Below are 18,929 nucleotides of genomic sequence, written 5' to 3'. Positions count from 1 at the left end.
TTGGCAATATGAAGTTCAAGTAATATTTTCCCTTTGTTTCCTTCTCAAACAGTAACAGAAAAGTAAATGCTTACCTTGTAATATAAGATCATCAAGACCTAAAGGCCACTGGACCTATGTAGCATGGGTCCAGAAATATTTGATCCTAGGGCAGCTAACCCTCAATACTGTGGTTGCATATATAGAACTATCTGACAGTGGTGCTGCTTTTTCCACATTTTTTTTTATTTGGTAAAAAGACAGCATGTTAAAATCCCTAGTCACTGGCTCTTTCTGATGGTAGCCAAGCAACAAGCTCATATCAGCAGGGAGAGGGAGAGAGAGGCAGGGAGAGAGAGGCGCAACGACTATTTTTCAACACCCACTCTAAGCATCCTCTGACTGATCAGATAATCCTCAAATGCCAGAGGTGTGGGAGTATAATGGGTAGCCTCATCCAACCTACACAAGTCAACATGTTTCTCAAAGATATGCAATACAAGAAAAAGTTCACCAAGCAGAAAGGTGCATGGTAGAGCAGCATCATTTCAAGGTGAAATAAGTAGAAGTGGTTCAGAGAGGGAGGAAATGAATTCTATGTTCCCCAGTGGCTTACTATCCCCCTATACAACACAACTCATTAAAACAGCATGGATACCTTGAGTCTCACACTAGGATTCTTTTAAACGTGTCATGGGTTTACAAATATTAAAACAAATACAAGACAGACATTGCCGAAACCTGCAATTGTACACAAACACCTCACATGAAAATGGTGAAGATTGATGGACTCAGCAGTAATATTATTCAAATTTTCTTCCTCGGGAGAGCATTATTATTTTTTTAAATCCTAAAAATCTTGACTTAAAAAAAAGGAATATTTAAGATGTATGGGTTTCTTTTGTTTTGTTTTAAAAAATAAAAGATCATAACCCATGAACATTTGTGTTTTCTTTGCATGCACACAAGTCAAGAATTATACATACCTGTATCCATAACAGCCAAGTGTGCTCATAAATCACCAATTCGCATGCATACATACAGCATGCAAAATGGGCCCCAGATTCTGAAAATCATGCATTAAATGTGTCCCTGTCTTTTAGTATAGGCTGAGGCATAACTGTAAACAGTCCTTTCTAATTGTTAATGTAACTATTTAGCTTATTATTCAAACTTCTCCCATATGTACATATTGTTGTGGTTTGGTATTTCTGAAGCATAATGCACAGAAATGCACCCATTTGTTAGGAGATGTGATGGAGTATGTTCCCCACACTCATTCTGAAAGGGTTACTGTAGGCCAGAGGGATCAATTAACTTATTAGGCTGCAAGCTGGGGGATACTTAGGCTGAGAGGTAAGCCCTAATTAGGGGAAGATCATCTGTGCAGGAACAGAGGGGGCTTCTATAAATCCAGAGAGCCGATAGCAGAGGGAAGAAATCTGCAGTCACTCCCTGGGGGAAGGGAGGTGTGGGTGAAGCTATGGAATTTAGTCTGCATTAACTCCCTAGGAGGAGGGAGTTTGGGCTGGCATACTCAGAGAAAGCGGGAGACAGTAGGTGTAGAAGAGGCTTAGGAAAAAGGCACTAAGGTTTAGGATAGTGCAGACCGATGCTGCTGATTAGAGGGCCCTGACCTGGAACCTGGAATAGATGGTGAGCCCAGGTTCCCCTACCAGTCACTGGGGAAGTGGCACCATCGGGACAGTGAATGAGAAGACTGCCTGAAATGGTTTGTAAGGAAAGTCTTTGATACCCTGGAAAGGGAGGAGTATAGTGACCTAGGAGAGAAAGAAGCCAAGAAGACAGAGCACCCTGAGTTGCAGGGCATGCAGTGAGCAGCAGAAGGGGGCGTTGGACCTGGAAAGAGAGGATCCCCCGAGCTGCCAGGAGGATGCTGAGTGAACGCCATGATAGGAGAGCTAATCAAACTTTCTAATCAAACAGATTTTTAGGGTCATTTTCACCAGGACTCCTTTGAGCGTAAGGAATAGCCACCAAAAATAAAGTTTGTTTTGTTCCATGCATTTTATTTCATTCACAGCTCACTCAGAAGGCACACCTAAATCCAACTTTTGAAATGTTGGGAATCCCAGTGTATTTGCTGACCCACTAGCATTTATTTGATAGCTAGTGCTGAAATAAAATTTTCTGTGCATCAACTTAGATGAATGTTCTGGAAAATGTATCCACCAATTTTTGTTATGTTATGATCAAAAAAATCCCACACTTCTGCTGTATAAAGACCTCTTTGCACAATACCACAAAAAATTCCTGAACTTTATATTTTTAAACTTTTCAGCTTGATTAGTCTCACTGGGGACTAGTCTCAGGATAAGCAGCAAAACTATAATTAAAATAATTAAAGGAACTGAAAAATTAGGTTGGTACATGCATGGTACAAAACCTCTGCTAAGATTAAAGTAATAGTATTGTTTACAACACTATGTAACAACAAACGTAAATAATATCCAAAGTAATTAAAGATGATGTGATTTTTCTGCTATTTATTTATTTATTTATTTATTTGTATTACTGTAGTATCTAGGAACCCTAGTCCTGGACAAGGACCCCATTATGCCAGGTGTTGTGCAAACACAGAATACAGACGGTCCCTGCCCGCATTGTGGCATTCCTAAATTGCATGGATTTTCAACTATGCAGCTGTGGAAGTACACAATAGAAATATTAAAATACTAATCTCAAAACCAACTGGCTCTTAGCTAAGGTTCTAGAGCAGACTCATTTTATCTCTCTAAGGGTATGTCTATACTACCCGCTGGATTGGCGGGTAGTGTTCGATGTATCGGGGATCGATTTATTGCATCTCGTCTGGACGCGATAAATAGATCCGCGAATCGACGCCTGTACTCCACCTCGGCAGGAGGAGTAAACGGAGTCGACGTGGGAGCTGCGGCAGTCGACTCACCGCCGTGAGGACGGCCAGGTAAGTTGAACTAAGATACTATTCGCGTAGCTGAAGTTGCGTATCTTAGTTCGAATCCCCCCGCTAGTGTAGCCCAGGCCTAAGGGGTCTCAGTGCCACTAGATGTGACAGAATACCACACCTAGGAGGCGTGTGGGTTACACTGGCCCTATTGAAGTAAAAGGCAAAACTTTCATTGACTTCAACAGGGCCAAGATTTCATCTTTTAAAAGTACAGTAACTCCCCACTTAACATCCTCTCGATCTTACATCCCGGCTCCATTACAGAACATGCATGTTTAAAGTTGTGCAATGTTCCGCTATAACATCGTTATATATATATGCTTTGTCCACGGCTGGCAGCCCCCCATCAGCTCCCCTATGCCACGCCACCCCCAGCGCCTCCCACCCACTGGCGTACCCTGCGGATCAATGCCTTTCCCCTGTTCCCCCCACCTCCTGCCTGCGGCAATCAGCTGTCTTGCGGCGTTCAGGAGGCTGAGGGGAGGAGCGAGGACGCAGCGCGCAGCCTCCCCCTCCCTCCTAGCCACGGCAATCAGCTGGTTTGCTGCTTTCAGGAGGCTGGGGGGAGGAGTGAGGACGTGGTGTTCAGGAGGCTGAGGGGAGGTCACTTAAAGTTGCATTTTTCAGGAACATAACTACAATGTTAAGTGAGGAGTTACTGTATATGCACAAATATATGGGGTGATGGTAGCAACCCCTATACTTAGGTTGCCTAACACTTTAAACTATAAAAGATTCTTAGGATCTTTTCTTTGAGAAGCATGAATACCCCTATAGTTTGCAACAGGCCTTTGATATTCAATGGGGAGAAACTCTTCAAGCTACAAGTGACGTTTCTTTCTACCATTAAATTCCAAAGTGTTATAAATGACCATTTCCCTTCAGCTAGACAATTCTAGCAGCCTGCCTAAATCACTGAACATTCTAAATAGCCTCGCCCAGGCTACTGCCATAGCAGCAGACAATGTACCAGGAACACCAAAGAGCTACCAGAGCATATGTATCTGGAAGGAGGTTCGGGTAGAGAGCCAGGCTGGGATTTCTTTGACAACCCCCTCCCTTCCCAGATCCAGCACATCACATTGGCTTAGCATCTCATCCCCCTGGCAACAAGACATAGGTCAGGCACTCTCCTAACTCCTGCCGATGGGGATGGAGCATATAGGGTAAGTGTCTCATCGGCCCTCTGGAGGCACCATCTGGGACAGGAATTCTCCCATCTCCCAAGCAGAAGACAGGATCTAGCTGGGATCCACCCATAAACCACCGAGATCTAGGACATGGTGCAAGCAGCTCATGTCCACCCCACAAGGGAACCACATGGGACAGGAGTCCTCCACTTCCCAGCATCGTGGAGAGAGAGAGAGAGAGTGTGAGTGTGTCAGAGACCAGGCTCCCCTCAACCACCTTGTGATCCTAGCACATAGTATCAGAAGCCATCTCCCGACTCTCGGATAACAACCTTTTCCTGCTGCTGGCTAATGTAGTTAGTCCTGAAGCTCAAATGGTTGCAGCTTATGCTGCAGTGCTGAAGGCTCATGGATCAAACCCCATTGATGCATGAAGGGGAGTTTGTTACAATCAGATATAAAATAACTTGTTCATTCACTTTTCCTTGGAAAAAACAATCCCAGGCAATTGCATTAAAAAAAAACATTAAAAAAGACTTTTTAGGATGTAAAGTACAACACTCAAAGTTATAAAATGCCAGTTTATGGCTGCCTGTGCATCCATAATTTGTCCCTTGTGCCTGTGCATTATGATCTTTAATTACGTGATCACGTAGTATTTTTGCCACAGGACTTTTGACTCGTTAAATGCATAGTTTGGACACACAACAGAACTGAGTTAGATGCACAGGCCACCGTACTTCTTGCATTCTCTAACTTTAAAATGTTTGACTTTGCAATCTAAATAACATTTTAATGCAGTTTTTTTGCATGTAATGTAATATATGTTTCTACATGTATACACATATTTTGTCTCTTTATAAAAAGACATAATACAGGGTTTTGCAATCTTTACATAGCGTGCACCTGTGTATACCCCACGTTCACATATCTTTTTCTCTTTTTTCCCCTACAGACAAAGCTTTGGGCCACATTTTGCCCACAGGAACACATGCATCTCCCACTGAAATCAGTGGGACTGCTGGCAATTATTGAGGGCAGAACCTGACCCTTTTACAGAAGAGTTATCGCTCCTTTAGTTTATCTTGAATTTCAAAAGAAGATTTCCAATTTGCTGAACATTTTGATCATACCACCACCACGCAATGTTTAAAACCCTGTGTAATTGGAACATCTTCTTCCCAAGAAGAGGTACTGGATAGGAAGAATCCATGTGCCTTACGCTCCACATTTGGAAATCAAAAACAGGTAGAGGTGATGCACTTGGCATGGAAAGGTGCTGACCACATGGCTTCCTTTCAACCCTCCCCTAATGAACATCATTAATAAGAGAAAAGGTCTTCTGCCCTTCCTGATGCAAAAACAGCATCAGTGATGGGGAGGGAGAAGACTGAGATGTATCAGGAAAAGAGGTGGCCTCAGAGCCAAGGAAAAAAATACTTTCTGCTGATGATGCCATCCACCTCGATAGAGACCCGTATCATCACCGTGAAATCCAGCAAATTCAGATGACATTTCCCCCACCCACAGCGACCTACTAACAATTAATCCAATAAACCTTGGGAGTCAGATCAAAAGGACCAAGATGACACTGCTACCAAGGAGAGGGCTTCAGGAACAACTCACACCAAATGCAACTCAAGTTCTTACCTACCTGTGTTCCAAATAATCCAAAACCTGACTAAACTGAGGCTTCGAGTCACAACTGTCAGGTTTGCTTATTACTCCCTACTTCATAGAGACAGGAAGCTAACTCAGAGTTTATTTAAAATTGAAGGAGGCTGAGAAAGCCTGAGTCCAACTGCATTTGCAAGCCAATCTGAGACATGATGCAGTGACTCAAAGATGATTTCTCTGAGGCCCACAGACCACAGTTGAGAAAATGTCAGCAGAGAAGATCAATAGACATCCGTTTCATTCTCTTTGGACGAATCCAATTAATTAAATCAGTGAGCACAGCACTGACCTGCCCACTCCCATACACAAGAATGCTATGTTGAACCAAAAATGTTCTGTTATACTACAGCAATAACACAGCTACCACCATCATACTAAAGGGAATACGATGATGGTTAGGTACACTATATACCTAGGCTTTTGGTACAGGAATTGAAAATCTATTGATGATCCTGGGCCTCCAAAACACTAATACATCCCGCTCTTGCCTTGATGCTGAGCCACTTTGGCTGGCCGAACAAAAAATTATTGTATATGGTCATGATAATATAGCTAAATTCCACAGAGCACTCCTTCACTTTACCTTAGAATTAAAGCTGGGGTGCCAATAAATAAATATGGAACTTTTAGGAGGTCTAACTTTTCCTCCAGTTGTGAAATGCTTCGCAAAAAAACAAAGACATAAAAGTGTTCTGAAAGCAAGAGCAAAGACCTCTTTTTTTCTTCTTAAAGGTAAGCCATTACCCAGCACACTTAATATTCTGCTAGATGGAGAACAGTTGCATTCCAGATGTTTAAGAGTGTTGCACGGGCACAACAAGAATTGTAGCCAACCTCTTCCACCCCATACTTCTGGCTAGGTGTAATGAACACTTTTGGGGAAGGCAATTTTGGTGGCACCCATGCCAAATCCTTGCTCAGCCAGTCTCAAAAATCAGTTCCTTCTTTCCTTACCCTCTGTTTTCGCAGGCTTCCTGGGCTGGTAGGAGATGGGCTTGGAGACTTCCCAGAGCGGGGAGTAGAAAGCTGGCTACCAGGGGTTCCATTAACTAGAAGAACAATAAATAAATACAGAAATAAATGTTCGGCTCATGTACCTACAGAGTAAAAGCAGAGGAAAATAATTAATAAGCATGTATTAATTCTATCTACTTTTTCTTAAGGTACCCATTCACCCTTTTCACATTTGTAAATGTTAAATAAGGTAGTGCAGAAATGAACTGCTTTTCTAGCACTGTGACTCTCACACTGCCAATTTATACAGTGCTTAAACAAATAAGCAGCCAACCTAAAACAACTGTTTAAGTCAATGGTGATGAACTTCATTACATTTTCTTAAACCGTATAGTGCTTATGCATGCATATCATGGAAAGCCATAATGCTTTGTTGCCTTAACAAATATTACCTATATTTAATCCCTTTCATCCCATTTAATTATGCCTCTCAGTGCTACGAACTAGGAATAAAAAGCAGCACTGCTTGCAAGAACAATTCACTGTAGCTTGCTGTTAAACCCTCACTTGTTTGAAGACATTTTTGCATTACTATCTGACCCAAACATCATCCCAGAACTAACTCGGATGGACTTCAGACATTCAACTGAACTGGCCATAAAATCTCAGGTATACATTATACCAAATCATCACTTACTTAAATAGTAAAGTTCCTTCAAAATATTTCAATGTATTTAATGTTAGAAGCATTTTCAGCCTTTATATGACATGCTCTGTAAAATTAAATACCTAATACCTGAAGAGTATCACATAGAGGATGCCAATAATGTTCTTAAAAGCTTACTAAAGCATAGAAAGAAATGCATTATATGCACACACTCTTTAAACAAACAACTGGCATATTAACAATCATATTTGTCAGTTTCAGAAAAAAAAATCAGCAACTAGACACCTGAATTCTCAATCTTATATGAATATTTACATACTAACATATCAATAAGGCATTTAACTTACCTTCTATGAGTTCTAACATGGACACAGTCTTAGTGTTTAACCTGATGATAGCAAGCACAAAAATTCTTTTCCTGTAGCAAAGATGGGAAGCGGTGGGATTAGTTAAGGATAGCTAGGGCTGCTCACAGAGTGAGCTGAATGAGATGCAGGACTCATAAGCAGAAGCCTTTTCTGCGTAAGGCTGACGTCTTCAGAGCAGCAGTGGGAGGTGCAGGTGCTGTCTTAGGGCTACATCAAAGGTGTCAATTAAACATAAAGCCGCTGCTTCAGAATGCCGAGCAACTGCAACCCCCACTCGGATTCCATGAAGCCCAGAAAGCCAAAGCAATGTTATATGCTGTGCACTGAATCATAATGAAGAGCCTTTGGGGGCAATATACCAAATGACTCATCTGAAAATCAAAATGACAATAACTCTTGTGTACCCTTGGCTGACTGGCAGTCTAGCAACTGCTAAATCCTTCAAAGAATGCAGTGGGTATTTTAATAGATTTTTCTTAATGTAGCAAATATCTCAGTGGTAAATATTAGGCCCACATACATTTATCGTCTGATGCTGCTCTAAAGAGCATTATAAAACATGTTATACAGCATGGTAAGTAAAGATCACCATACTGCTGCATATTACCTGCCTTTTGCAATGCATTTGTTAAGAGAAAAGTGTACAATATCTTTGTGGTATCCACTGGAATGATGAGAAAGTTAATTTGCAGGTAAATAGGCTGCCTTTACAGACACACATTTCACTCAGCTAGGCTTAAGGTTCAGTTCATAGCAAGGGTAAGGGCTTGTACGTATCAGCACAGTGTTGGGGGAGTGTGTGGCACATGCACATATTTATGGAAGTTCATACAGTATCTTGAAGAGCAAACAAAGTGGGTGTGACCAATAACATGATTTCTGCATCTAAAACTAGCTCTATTAATGTGTAGGGGCTGCATGAAGATATTTTGTTTGGCCAGGGAGAGAAAAGGGATAGAGAGAGATTAAAAATAAGCTGCTTGAGTCTAATCTTCAAATATGTTTGTTTTTTTAATCAATGTTAAACTATTGCAATTTTGTCTATTAGGGTATAAACTTAAAGGCCATTTAGAAGCATTAGCTATAATAGTGCAAAAAGCCTTTTAAACTGATCAGATCCTCTTATACCTGGCTATTGTCAGGGTGAAATTCAAAGTGCTGGCTACCATTTAAGAAACCCTAAATGATTTAGATGCCAGGTACCTCAGAGACCACTACTGTCCCTGTGACTTGCAATACATGTTGTGCTTAGAAGGAACAGTTCAGCTAACCTGTCTCAAAGTTTAGAATCAGAGAAGATTCCTCAGAGACCTCAGGAGATCATCTAGTCCAACCCCCTGCTCCAAGCAGGACCAACTGAGTTGTTGTAACCTGCACAGGTTGTGCCATGTTTGTCTTTCTTCCACAGGACAGAAGTGACTTTGTCTGTAGAAAGTGCAAGCTGGTCTCCATATTGGAAGAGAAGGTTCGAGGTCTGGAGAAACAAGTATCGACCCTGCGTTGCATAAGAGAAAATGAAGATGTCCTGGACAGACGTCAAGATATGCTTCTACAGGTACAATGTTCTGAAGAATCGGAGCAGGTTGCGCAGAGGGGACTGAGGGACGGTGAAGAAATTTGGCAGCATGTGACCTCCAAAAGAAGAAAGAGGAGCGTCCATGTACCAGCAATGGAGATACAGGTGAGCAACCGTTTTCATGTTCTCTCCACAGGTACTAATGCGGAGAGTGGAGTAGATGATACATCTGAGGGAAGGGAGCAGAAGGAGACTCCACCGATTGGAAGGCATGAGATGCACTATCCTAGGGATGGGGGTTCCACGACCACCACTCCCAAGAGAAGGAGGAGGGTGGTGGTGGTCAGGGACTCCCTCCTCAGGGGGACTGAGTCATCTAGCTGCCGCCCTGACCGAGAAAACCGAGAGCTGCTTGCCAGGAGCTAGGATTCACGATGTGACGGAGAGACTGCCGAGACTCATCAAGCCCTTGGATCGCTACCCCTTCCTGCTTCTCCACGTGGGCACCAATGATACTGCCAAGAATGACCTTGAGCGGATCACTGCAGACTACTGAAGAAGGGTAAAGGAGTTTGAGGCGCAAGTGGTGTTCTCGTCCATCCTCCCTGTGCAGGGAAAAGGCCTGGGTAGAGACCGTCGAATTGTGGAAGTCAACCAATGGCTACGCAGGTGGTGTCGGAGAGAAGGCTTTGGATTCTTTGACTATGGGATGGTGTTCCAAGAAGGAGGAGTGCTAGGCAGAGACGGGCTCCACCTACTGAAGAGAGGGAAGAGCATCTTCGCAAGCAGGCTGGCTAACCTAGTGAGGAGGGCTTTAAACTAGGTTCACTGGGGGAAGGAGACCAAAGCCCTGAGGTAAGTGGGGAAATGGGATACCAGGAGGAAGCACGAGCAGGAGAGTGCAAGAAGGGAGGACTCCTGTCTCAGACTGAGAAAGCGGGACAATCAGCGAGTTATCTTAAGTGCCTATACACAAATGCAAGAAGCCTAGGAAACAAGCAGGGAGAACTGGAAGTCCTGGCACAGTCAAGGAACTATGTCGTCATTGGAATAACAGAGACTTAGTGGGATAACTCACATGACTGGAGTACCGTCATGGATGGATATAAACTATTCAGGAAGGACAGGCAGGGCAGAAAAGTGGGGGAGTTGCATTGTATGTAAGAGAGGAGTATGACTGCTCAGAGCTCCGGTATGAAACTGCAGAAAAACCTGAGAGTCTCTGGATTAAGTTTAGAAGTGTGAGCAACAAGGGTGATGTCGTGGTGGAAGTCTGCTATAAACCACCAGACCAGGGGGATGAGGTGGATGAGGCTTTCTTCCGACAACTAGCAGAAGTTATTAGATCGCAGGCCCTGGTTCTCATGGGAGACTTTGATCACCCTGATATCTGCTGGGAGAGCAATACAGCGGTGCACAGACAATCCAGGAAGTTTTTGGAAAATGTAGGGGACAATTTTCTGGTGCAAGTGCTGGAGGAACCAACTAGGGGCAGAGGTCTTCTAGACCTACTGCTCACAAACTAGGAAGAATTAGTAGGGGAAGCAAAAAAGTGGATGGGAACCTGGGAGGCAGTGACCATGAGATGGTCGAGTTCAGGATCCTGACACAAGGAAAAAAGGAGAGCAGCAGAATACGGACCCTGGACTTCAGAAAAGCAGACTTTGACTCCATCAGGGAACTGATGGGCAGGATCTCCTGGGAGAATAACATGAGGGGGAAAGGAGTCCAGGAGAGCTGGCCGTATTTTAAAGAATCCTTATTGAGGTTGCAGGAAAAAACCATCCCGATGTGTAGAAAGAATAGTAAATATGGCAGCTGACCAGCTTGGCTAAACAGTGAAATCCTTGCTAATCTTAAAAGCAAAAAAGAAGCTTACAAGAAGTGGAAGATTGGACAAATGATCAGGGAGGAGTATAAAAATATTGCTCAGGCTTGCAGGAGTGAAATCAGGAAGGCCAAATCACACTTGGAGTTGCAGCTAGCAAGAGATGTTAAAAGTAACAAGAAGGGTTCCTTCAGGTATGTTAGCAACAAGAAGAAAGTCAAGGAAAGTGTGGGCCCCTTACTGAATGAGAGAGGCAACCTAGTGACAGAGGATGTGGAAAAAGTTAATGTACTCAATGATTTTTTTGCCTGTCTTCACGAACAAGGTCAGCTCCCAGACTGCTGCACTTGGCAGCACAGTATGGGGAGAAGGTGACCAGCCCTCTGTGGAGAAAGAAGTGGTTCAGGACTACTTAGAAAAACTGGACGAGCACAAGTCAATGGGGCCGGATGCGCTGCATCCAAGGGTGCTAAAGGAGTTGGCGGATATGATTGCAGAGCCATTGGCCATTATCTGTGAAAACTCATGGCGATCGGGGAAGATCCCGGATGACTGGAAAGAGGCTAATGTAGTGCCCATCTTTAAAAAAGGGAAGAAGGAAGATCCGGGGAACTACAGGCCAGTCAGCCTCACCTCAGTCCCTGGAAAAATCATGGAGCAGGTCCTCAAGGAATCAATTCTGAAGCACTTAGCAGGGAGGAAAGTGATCAGGAACAATCAGCATGGATTCACGAAGGGGAAGTCATGCCTGACTAACCTAATTGCCTTCTATGAGGAGATAACTGGGTCTGTGGATGAGGGGAAAATAGTGGATGTGTTATTCCTTGACTTTAGCAAAGCTTTTGATACGGTCTCCCACCGTATTCTTGCCAGCAAGTTAAAGAAGTATAGGCTGGATGAATGGACTATAAGGTGGATAGAAAGCTGGCTAGATTGTCGGGCTCAACGGGTAGTGATCAACGGCTCCATGTCTAGTTGGCAGCCGGTTTCAAGCAGAGTGCCCCAAGGGTCGGTCCTGGGGCCAGTTTTGTTCAATATCTTCATTAATGATCTGGAGGATGGTGTGGACTGCACTCTCAGCAAGTTTGCAGATGACACTAAACTGGGAGGAGTGGTAGATATGCTGGAGGGTAGGGATAGGATACAGAGGGACCTAGACAAATTAGAGGATTGGGCCAAAAGAAACCTGATGAGGTTCAACAAGGACAAGTGCAGAGTCCTGCACTTAGGACGGAAGAATCCCATTCACTGTTACAAGACGACACCTATATCTTTACTGCAGTGCTAAGATGCAACTCCATAGAAGATTAGGGCTGGAAGAGACCTCAGGAGGTCATCTAGTCCAACCCCCTGCTCAAAGCAGGACCAACACCAACTAAATCATCCCAGCCAGGGCTTTGTCAAGCCGGGCCTTAAAAACCTCTAAGGAAGGAGATTCTGGATCCAATAGTGGATTTCCTAATATCCAACCTAGTCCTCCCGCACTGCAACTTGAGACCATTGTTTCTTGTTCTGTCATCTGCCACCACTGAAAACAGCCTAGCTCTATCCTCTTTGGAATCCCCCTTCAGGTAGTTGAAGGCTGCTATCAAATCTCCCCCTCACTCTTTTCTTCTGCAGACTAAACAATCCCAGTTCCCCCAGCCTCTCCTCGTAAATCATGTGCCCCAGCCCCCTAATCATTTTTGTTGCCCTCTGCTGAACTCTTTCTAATTTTTCCACATCCTTCTTGTAGCGTGGGGCCAAAAACTGGACACAGTACTCCAGGTGAGGCCTCACCAATGTCGAATAGAGGGGAATGATCACGTCCCTCGATCTGCTGGCAATGCCCCTACTTATAAAGCCCAAAATGCAGTTAGCCTTCTTGGCAACAAGGGCACACTGTTGACTCATATCCAGCTTCTCTTCCACTGTAATCCCGAGGACCTTTTCTGCAGAACTGCTGCTTAGCCAGTTGGTCCCCAGTCTGTAGCGGTGCATGGGATTCTACCTTCTTAAGTGCAAGGCTCTGCACTTGTCCTTGTTGAACCTCATCAGATTTTTTGGCCCAATCCTCTAATTTGTCTAGGTCACTTTGGACTCTATCCCTCCCCCCCAGTGTATCTACCTCTCCCCCCAGCTTAGTCTCATCCATGAACTTGCTGAGGGTGCAATCCATCCCATCATCCAGATCATTAATGAAGATGTTGAACAAAACCGGCCTCAGGACCAACCCCTGGGGCACTCTGCTTGGTACCAGCTGCCAACTAGAGCTTGAGCCATTGATCGCTACCTGTTGAACCCGATGATCTAGCCAGCTTTCTATCCACTTTATAGTCCATTCATACAATCCATACTACTTTAACTTTCAGGAAAGTATAGTGGGAGACCGTATCGAAAGCTTTGCTAAAGTCTTGGTATATCATGTCCACCACTTTCCCCATATCCACAGACCCAGTTATCTCATCATAAAAGGCAATCATGTTGGTCAGGCATGACTTGCCCTTAGTGAATCCATGTTGACTGTTCCTGATCACTTTCCTCTCCTCCAAATGCTTCAAAATGGATTCCTTGAGGACCTGCTCCATGACTTTTCCGGGGACTTAGGTCAGGCTGACTGGTCTATAGTTCCCCAGATTCTCCTTCTTCCCTTTTTTAAAGATGGACACTATATTTGCCTTTTTCCAATCGTCCGGGACCTCACCCAATCGCTGCGAGTTTTCAAAGATAATGGCCAGTCGCTCTGCAATCATATCAGTTAACTCCCTCAGCACCCTCGGATGCATTGCTTCTGTCTCCATGGACTTGGGTATGTCCAGCTTTTCTAAATAGTCCTTAACCTGTTCTTTCACCACTGAGGACTGCTCACATCCTCCCCATACTGTGCTGCCCAGTGCAGCAGTCTGGGAGCTGACCTTGTCTGTGAAGACCAAGGAAAAATAACCATTGAGTACTTCAGTTTTTCCACATCATCTGTCACTAGGTTGCCTCCCCCATTCAGTAAGGGTCCCATACTTTCCCTGACCTTCTTCTTGTTGCTAACATACCTGTAGAAACCCTTCTTGTTACCCTTCACATCCCTTGCTAGCTGCAACTCCAATTGTGCTTTGGCCTTCCTGATTATACCCCGGCATGCTAAGCAATATTTTTATACTCCTCCCTAGTCATCTGTCCAAGTTTCCACTTCTTGTAAGCTTTCCTTTTGTGTTTAAGCTCACCGAAGATTTCTCTGTTAAGGCAAGCTGGTCACCTGCCATATGTGCTATTCTTTCTGCGCATTGGGATGGTTTGTTCCTGCGCCCTCAATAAGGCTTCTCTAAAATACAGCCAGTTCTCCTGGACTCCTTTCCCCCTCATATTAGCCTTTCCGGGGATCCTGCCCATCAGTTCCCTGAGGGAGTCAAAGTCTGTTTTTCTGAAGTCCAGGGTCCGTATTCTGCTGCTCTCCTTTCTTGCTTTTGTCAGGATCCTGAACTCAACCATCTCATGGTATATTAAAAGAATCAAGGGGCAGGTTTTTGCAGAGACCTCTCCTTTCCTCTGGAATTTGATCCTGATGAATATACACCCAGAACCCATACCTGCTCACATCTGGGGTGGGACACAAGACATCTCTTTACTCAGCTTTCCTGAATTTGCAAGAGTTCAACTCTTTTTAATATCTACAAGCTGTTAACTCCCAACTCAGAAAAGCTGAGCTGCTTGCTACAGACAGTGGCAAAATATATGGATTAAAATCATTGCCCTATTGAAGTCAGAGGCAAAACTCGCACTGACTTCACTAGGGCCAGGATTTCCCCTCAGTCTTTATTCTGAAGATTCCAATGTTTTTCTTCAAGAATCTTCAGTATAGATTCTACTCTTGGGATGTGCCTGCATGCTCCACATTAAGTCCAGAACCTTCTAAAAAGCTTTAATGATTGAGGACTGTTCAGATCTAGCCTTGGACCACACTGAATCAGGAAACCTGGATTCTATGCCCAGCTCTGTCACTTTGGGCAAGTCATATCACCTCTTTGTGCCTCTCTCACTTTCCTACCCGTTGTCTGTTTTGTCTACTCATGTTGTAAGCTCTTTGGGGCAGGGATTATATGTATATATAGTAGCTAGCATCAGGACCCTGATCTCAGCCTCTGAAATACAAAGAAATACTATTACTGCAGCTGCTCAAGAGGAGGTTACATGAGAAGGCACAGAACCAATACTTCCTCAGTTCTTTCCAGCCACAAGTGTAATGAGACAACTTGCTTAGATCTTTCACCTTATGCCTCATCCGCCATTACTTTCTTTTTATCATCCTTGAGGGCTACTTTTTTGCAAATAGTTGAATTAGTGTAGGCTTAATGTGAAGTGCTGAAGTACATCAGGAATGCGGATTGGTATGGACAATCTATTAGAACACTATTAGTTAAGTTTTTCTTTTGGCATACTTTGGTAAACTGTAAGGCTGTATGAAAAGTATGCCCAGATACCATGGTGACAAATAACACTGGTCTACAATTTTTGAGAAGTTGTCTGCTTCAGAGATAAAATGTGCTATTTATTATGCATTTTGATGTGCTGAATTCAAAGATGACAATTAAAACAACTGATTGGCTACTGTTTCTAAGATATTTAAGTTTTTACATTTTATGTCCTTGTATATTGTGTAGATAGTAGAGTTTTAATCATAAATTGTAAACCTAGGTCTTTTCATGTGTTTATGGTTGCTTTACATGATAATATTTCACCTGTCCTGTTTATCTAACACTTTAAAAATCAGCAAAAGGGTCATATAAATAAAATTTATTATGAAACAAAAGGCAAAAAACTATTATGTACATAGTTTAGTCCTATTCAGTGTCTACTCGGCGCTTCTTGGCTTGTCTCTTGTATTCATTAAATGGAGCATCTCTTGTCACTGTCCACCAATAGTCTGCAAGCACTGATGGGCTCCATTTGCCCTGATAGCATTTCTCCATTGTTGCAATGTCCTGGTGAAATCGCTCGCCGTGCTTGTCGCTCACTGCTCTGCAGTTCGATGGAAAAAAATCTAGATGAGAGTGCAAAAAATGTATCTTTAGTGACATGTTGCAGCCAAGGCTTTTGTATGGAGGTTTTCCACCAACAACCTGTAGTTGTCTGATTTGTTGTTTCCGAGAAAATTTATTGCCACTAACTGGAAGGCTTTCCATGCCGTCTTTTCCTTGCCACGCAGTGCATGGTCAAATGCATCATCTTGAAGAAGTTCACGAATCTGAGGACCAACAAAGACACCTTCCTTTAGCTTAGCTTCACTTAACCTTGGAAATTTTCCATGGAGGTACTTGAAAGCTGCTTGTGTTTTGTCAATGGCCTTGACAAAGTTCTTCATCAGATCCAGCTTGATTTGTAAGGGTGGTAACAAAATCTTCCTTGATTCAACAAGTGGTGGATGCTGAACACTTTTCCTCCCAGGCTCCAATGACTGTCGGAGTGGCCAATCTTTCTTGATGTAGTGGGAATCTCTTGCATGACTATCCCATTCGCAGAGAAAACAGCAGTACTTTGCGTATCCAGTCTGCAGACCAAGCAAGAGAGCAACAACCTTCAAATCGCCACAAAGCTGCCACTGATGTTGGTCATAGTTTATGCACCTCAAAAGTTGTTTCATGTTGTCATAGGTTTCCTTCATATGGACTGCATGACCAACTGGAATTGATGGCAAAACATTGCCATTATGCAGTAAAACAGTTTTAAGACTCGTCTTCGATGAATTAATGAACAGTCTCCACTCATCTGGATCGTGAACGATGTTGAGGGCTGCCATCACACCATCAATGTTGTTGCAGGCTACAAGATCACGTACCATGAAGAAGAATGGGACAAGATCCTTTGGACGGTCACGGAACATGGAAACCCTAACATCACCTGCCAGGAGATTCCACTGCTGGAGTCTGGAGCCCAACAGCTCTGCCTTACTCTTGGATAGTTCCAAATCCCTGACAAGGTCATTCAGTTCACCTTGTGTTATGAGGTGTGGTTCAGAGGAGGAGGATGGGAGAAAAGGTGGGTCCTGTGACATTGATGGTTCAGGACCAGAAGTTTCATCCTCTTCCTCGTCTGACTCAAGTGAGAATGATTCTGGTGCATCAGGAACCGGCAGTCCTTCTCCGTGGGGTACTGGGCGTATAGCTGATGGAATGTTTGGATAATGCACAGTCCACTTTTTCTTCTTTGACACACCTTTCCCAACTGGAGGGACCATGCAGAAGTAACAATTGCTGGTATGATCTGTTGGCTCTCTCCAAATCATTGGCACTGCAAAAGGCATAGATTTCCTTTTCCTGTTCAACCACTGGCGAAGATTTGTTGCACAAGTGTTACAGCATATGTGTGGGGCCCACCTCTTGTCCTGATCTCCAATTTTGCAGCCAAAATAAAGGTGATAGGCTTTCTTAACCCTAGTGGTTATACTGCACTTTTGTGATGCAAAAGTCACTTCACCACAAACATGGCAGAAGTTATCTGCACTGTTCACACAAGTATGAGGCATCTCTGCTCACTTTGGCTAAACAGAAATGTGTCCCTTTGCAAAATCAAACCCGGACAAATAAGAGAGCACGACACTGTATGCTTTCTAGAGCTGATATAGGGCAATTTGTTCAGCAGAGTGATGAAAGCTTCGTGATCCATGACTTCTAGGAATAACATGATGCAATTCAGATCATGTATGACGCAATACCAGCTTCAGATTGCATCATTCATTGTTTTGCCTAAAAAGCAAGTACTGTCCAAACCCAGGCATAGATTTATTCATAGATCCAGTCAAAGATGTATTTTAGTCATTTCTGGTTTAAATTGAGATCCCTTCCCTTTATAACTCACTTATCCTCCGCCATTCCCAAGTCAAGGGTCGTATATACTGACCCAATAGCATATCTTGAAAACTAGAGCCAATCAACAATTTTAAGCATCATTTTCGTTCTCAATGACCCAGAGTTAGTAAAGTTTGACTACATTTATTTCAGAAGCATTTTGGCTGTAGAGCAGCGTAACCTACTCATTTTTAATAAACGATAAACTTCTAATAATAAAGAAAAAACCTGAACTGACTGAAATTGCTTTTCTTGATGGAATTCATACCCAATACCTTATTTCATGTCTGTCCCATAGCTACGCTCCATGTCTCACTGACTGTTGTAGCATATCTTCCTGCAGGGAAGACTGATGCAGATAAAAACATAATCAGACTGGTAAATCAATGCTGCGATTAATAATTATATTTAGCCGGGCAAGACATTTCTTATCACTTTTTGATCCAAAAATGACAGCAGTCAGAATTCTCAAGTTAGTGCAAAATGCCCTTTTGTCTTATCATGAAGAGAAGATTACTCACTCTGTGCAGTAATTGAGGTTCTTCGAGATGGTTGTCCCTGTGGGTGCTGCACTTTAGGTGTTCGTGTGCCTTGGTGCTTGTAATCAGAGATTTGTGGTAGCAATACCTGGCTTGGTTGCACATGTGCAGTCCCCGTCTCACGCCGCCTCACTTTATCTGGCACTGTGCTACCAACCTTTCCAGAAAGCCTTTGACAAAGTCCCTCACCAAAGGCTCTTACGTAAATTAAGTTGTCAAGGGATAAAAGGGAAGGTCCTTTCATGGACTGAGAACTGGTTAAAAGACCGGGAACAAAGGATAGGAATTAATGGTAAATTCTCAGAATGGAGAGGGGTAACTGGTGGTGTTCCCCAAGGGTCAGTCCTCAGACCAAGCCTATTCAACTTATTTATAAATTATCTGGAGAAAGGGGTAAACAGTGAGGTGGCAAAGTTTGTAGACGATACTAAACTGCTCAAGATAGTTAAGACCAAAGTAGATTGTGAAGAACTTAAAAAAGAAGATCTCACAAAACTAAGTGATTG

The 18,929-nt window shown here is 43.4% G+C and overlaps 1 protein-coding gene across 4 annotated transcripts in view; it reads right to left on the bottom strand.

Annotated features, from left to right (window-relative positions):
* Nucleotides 1-18,929, bottom strand: part of DCLK1 (doublecortin like kinase 1) — a 348,042-nt gene that overhangs the window by 65,520 nt on the left and 263,593 nt on the right. For 3 of the 4 annotated variants that reach the window (XM_034758612.1, XM_034758613.1, XM_034758615.1), the window contains exon 6: nt 6,691-6,785. In XM_034758612.1, coding sequence (XP_034614503.1) covers nt 6,691-6,785 — 95 coding nt within the window. Of the gene's footprint in view, nt 1-6,690; nt 6,786-7,704; nt 8,028-18,929 lie in introns of those variants that run through there. The other variant, XM_034758614.1, reaches the window with a different exon arrangement.

This window comes from Trachemys scripta, chromosome 1 (genome assembly GCF_013100865.1).
Source record: "Trachemys scripta elegans isolate TJP31775 chromosome 1, CAS_Tse_1.0, whole genome shotgun sequence".
In the NCBI taxonomy this organism is placed as follows: domain Eukaryota; kingdom Metazoa; phylum Chordata; order Testudines; family Emydidae; genus Trachemys; species Trachemys scripta.
Note: the sequence above shows the minus strand (reverse complement) of the source record. Positions and strands in the feature narration are given on the sequence as shown.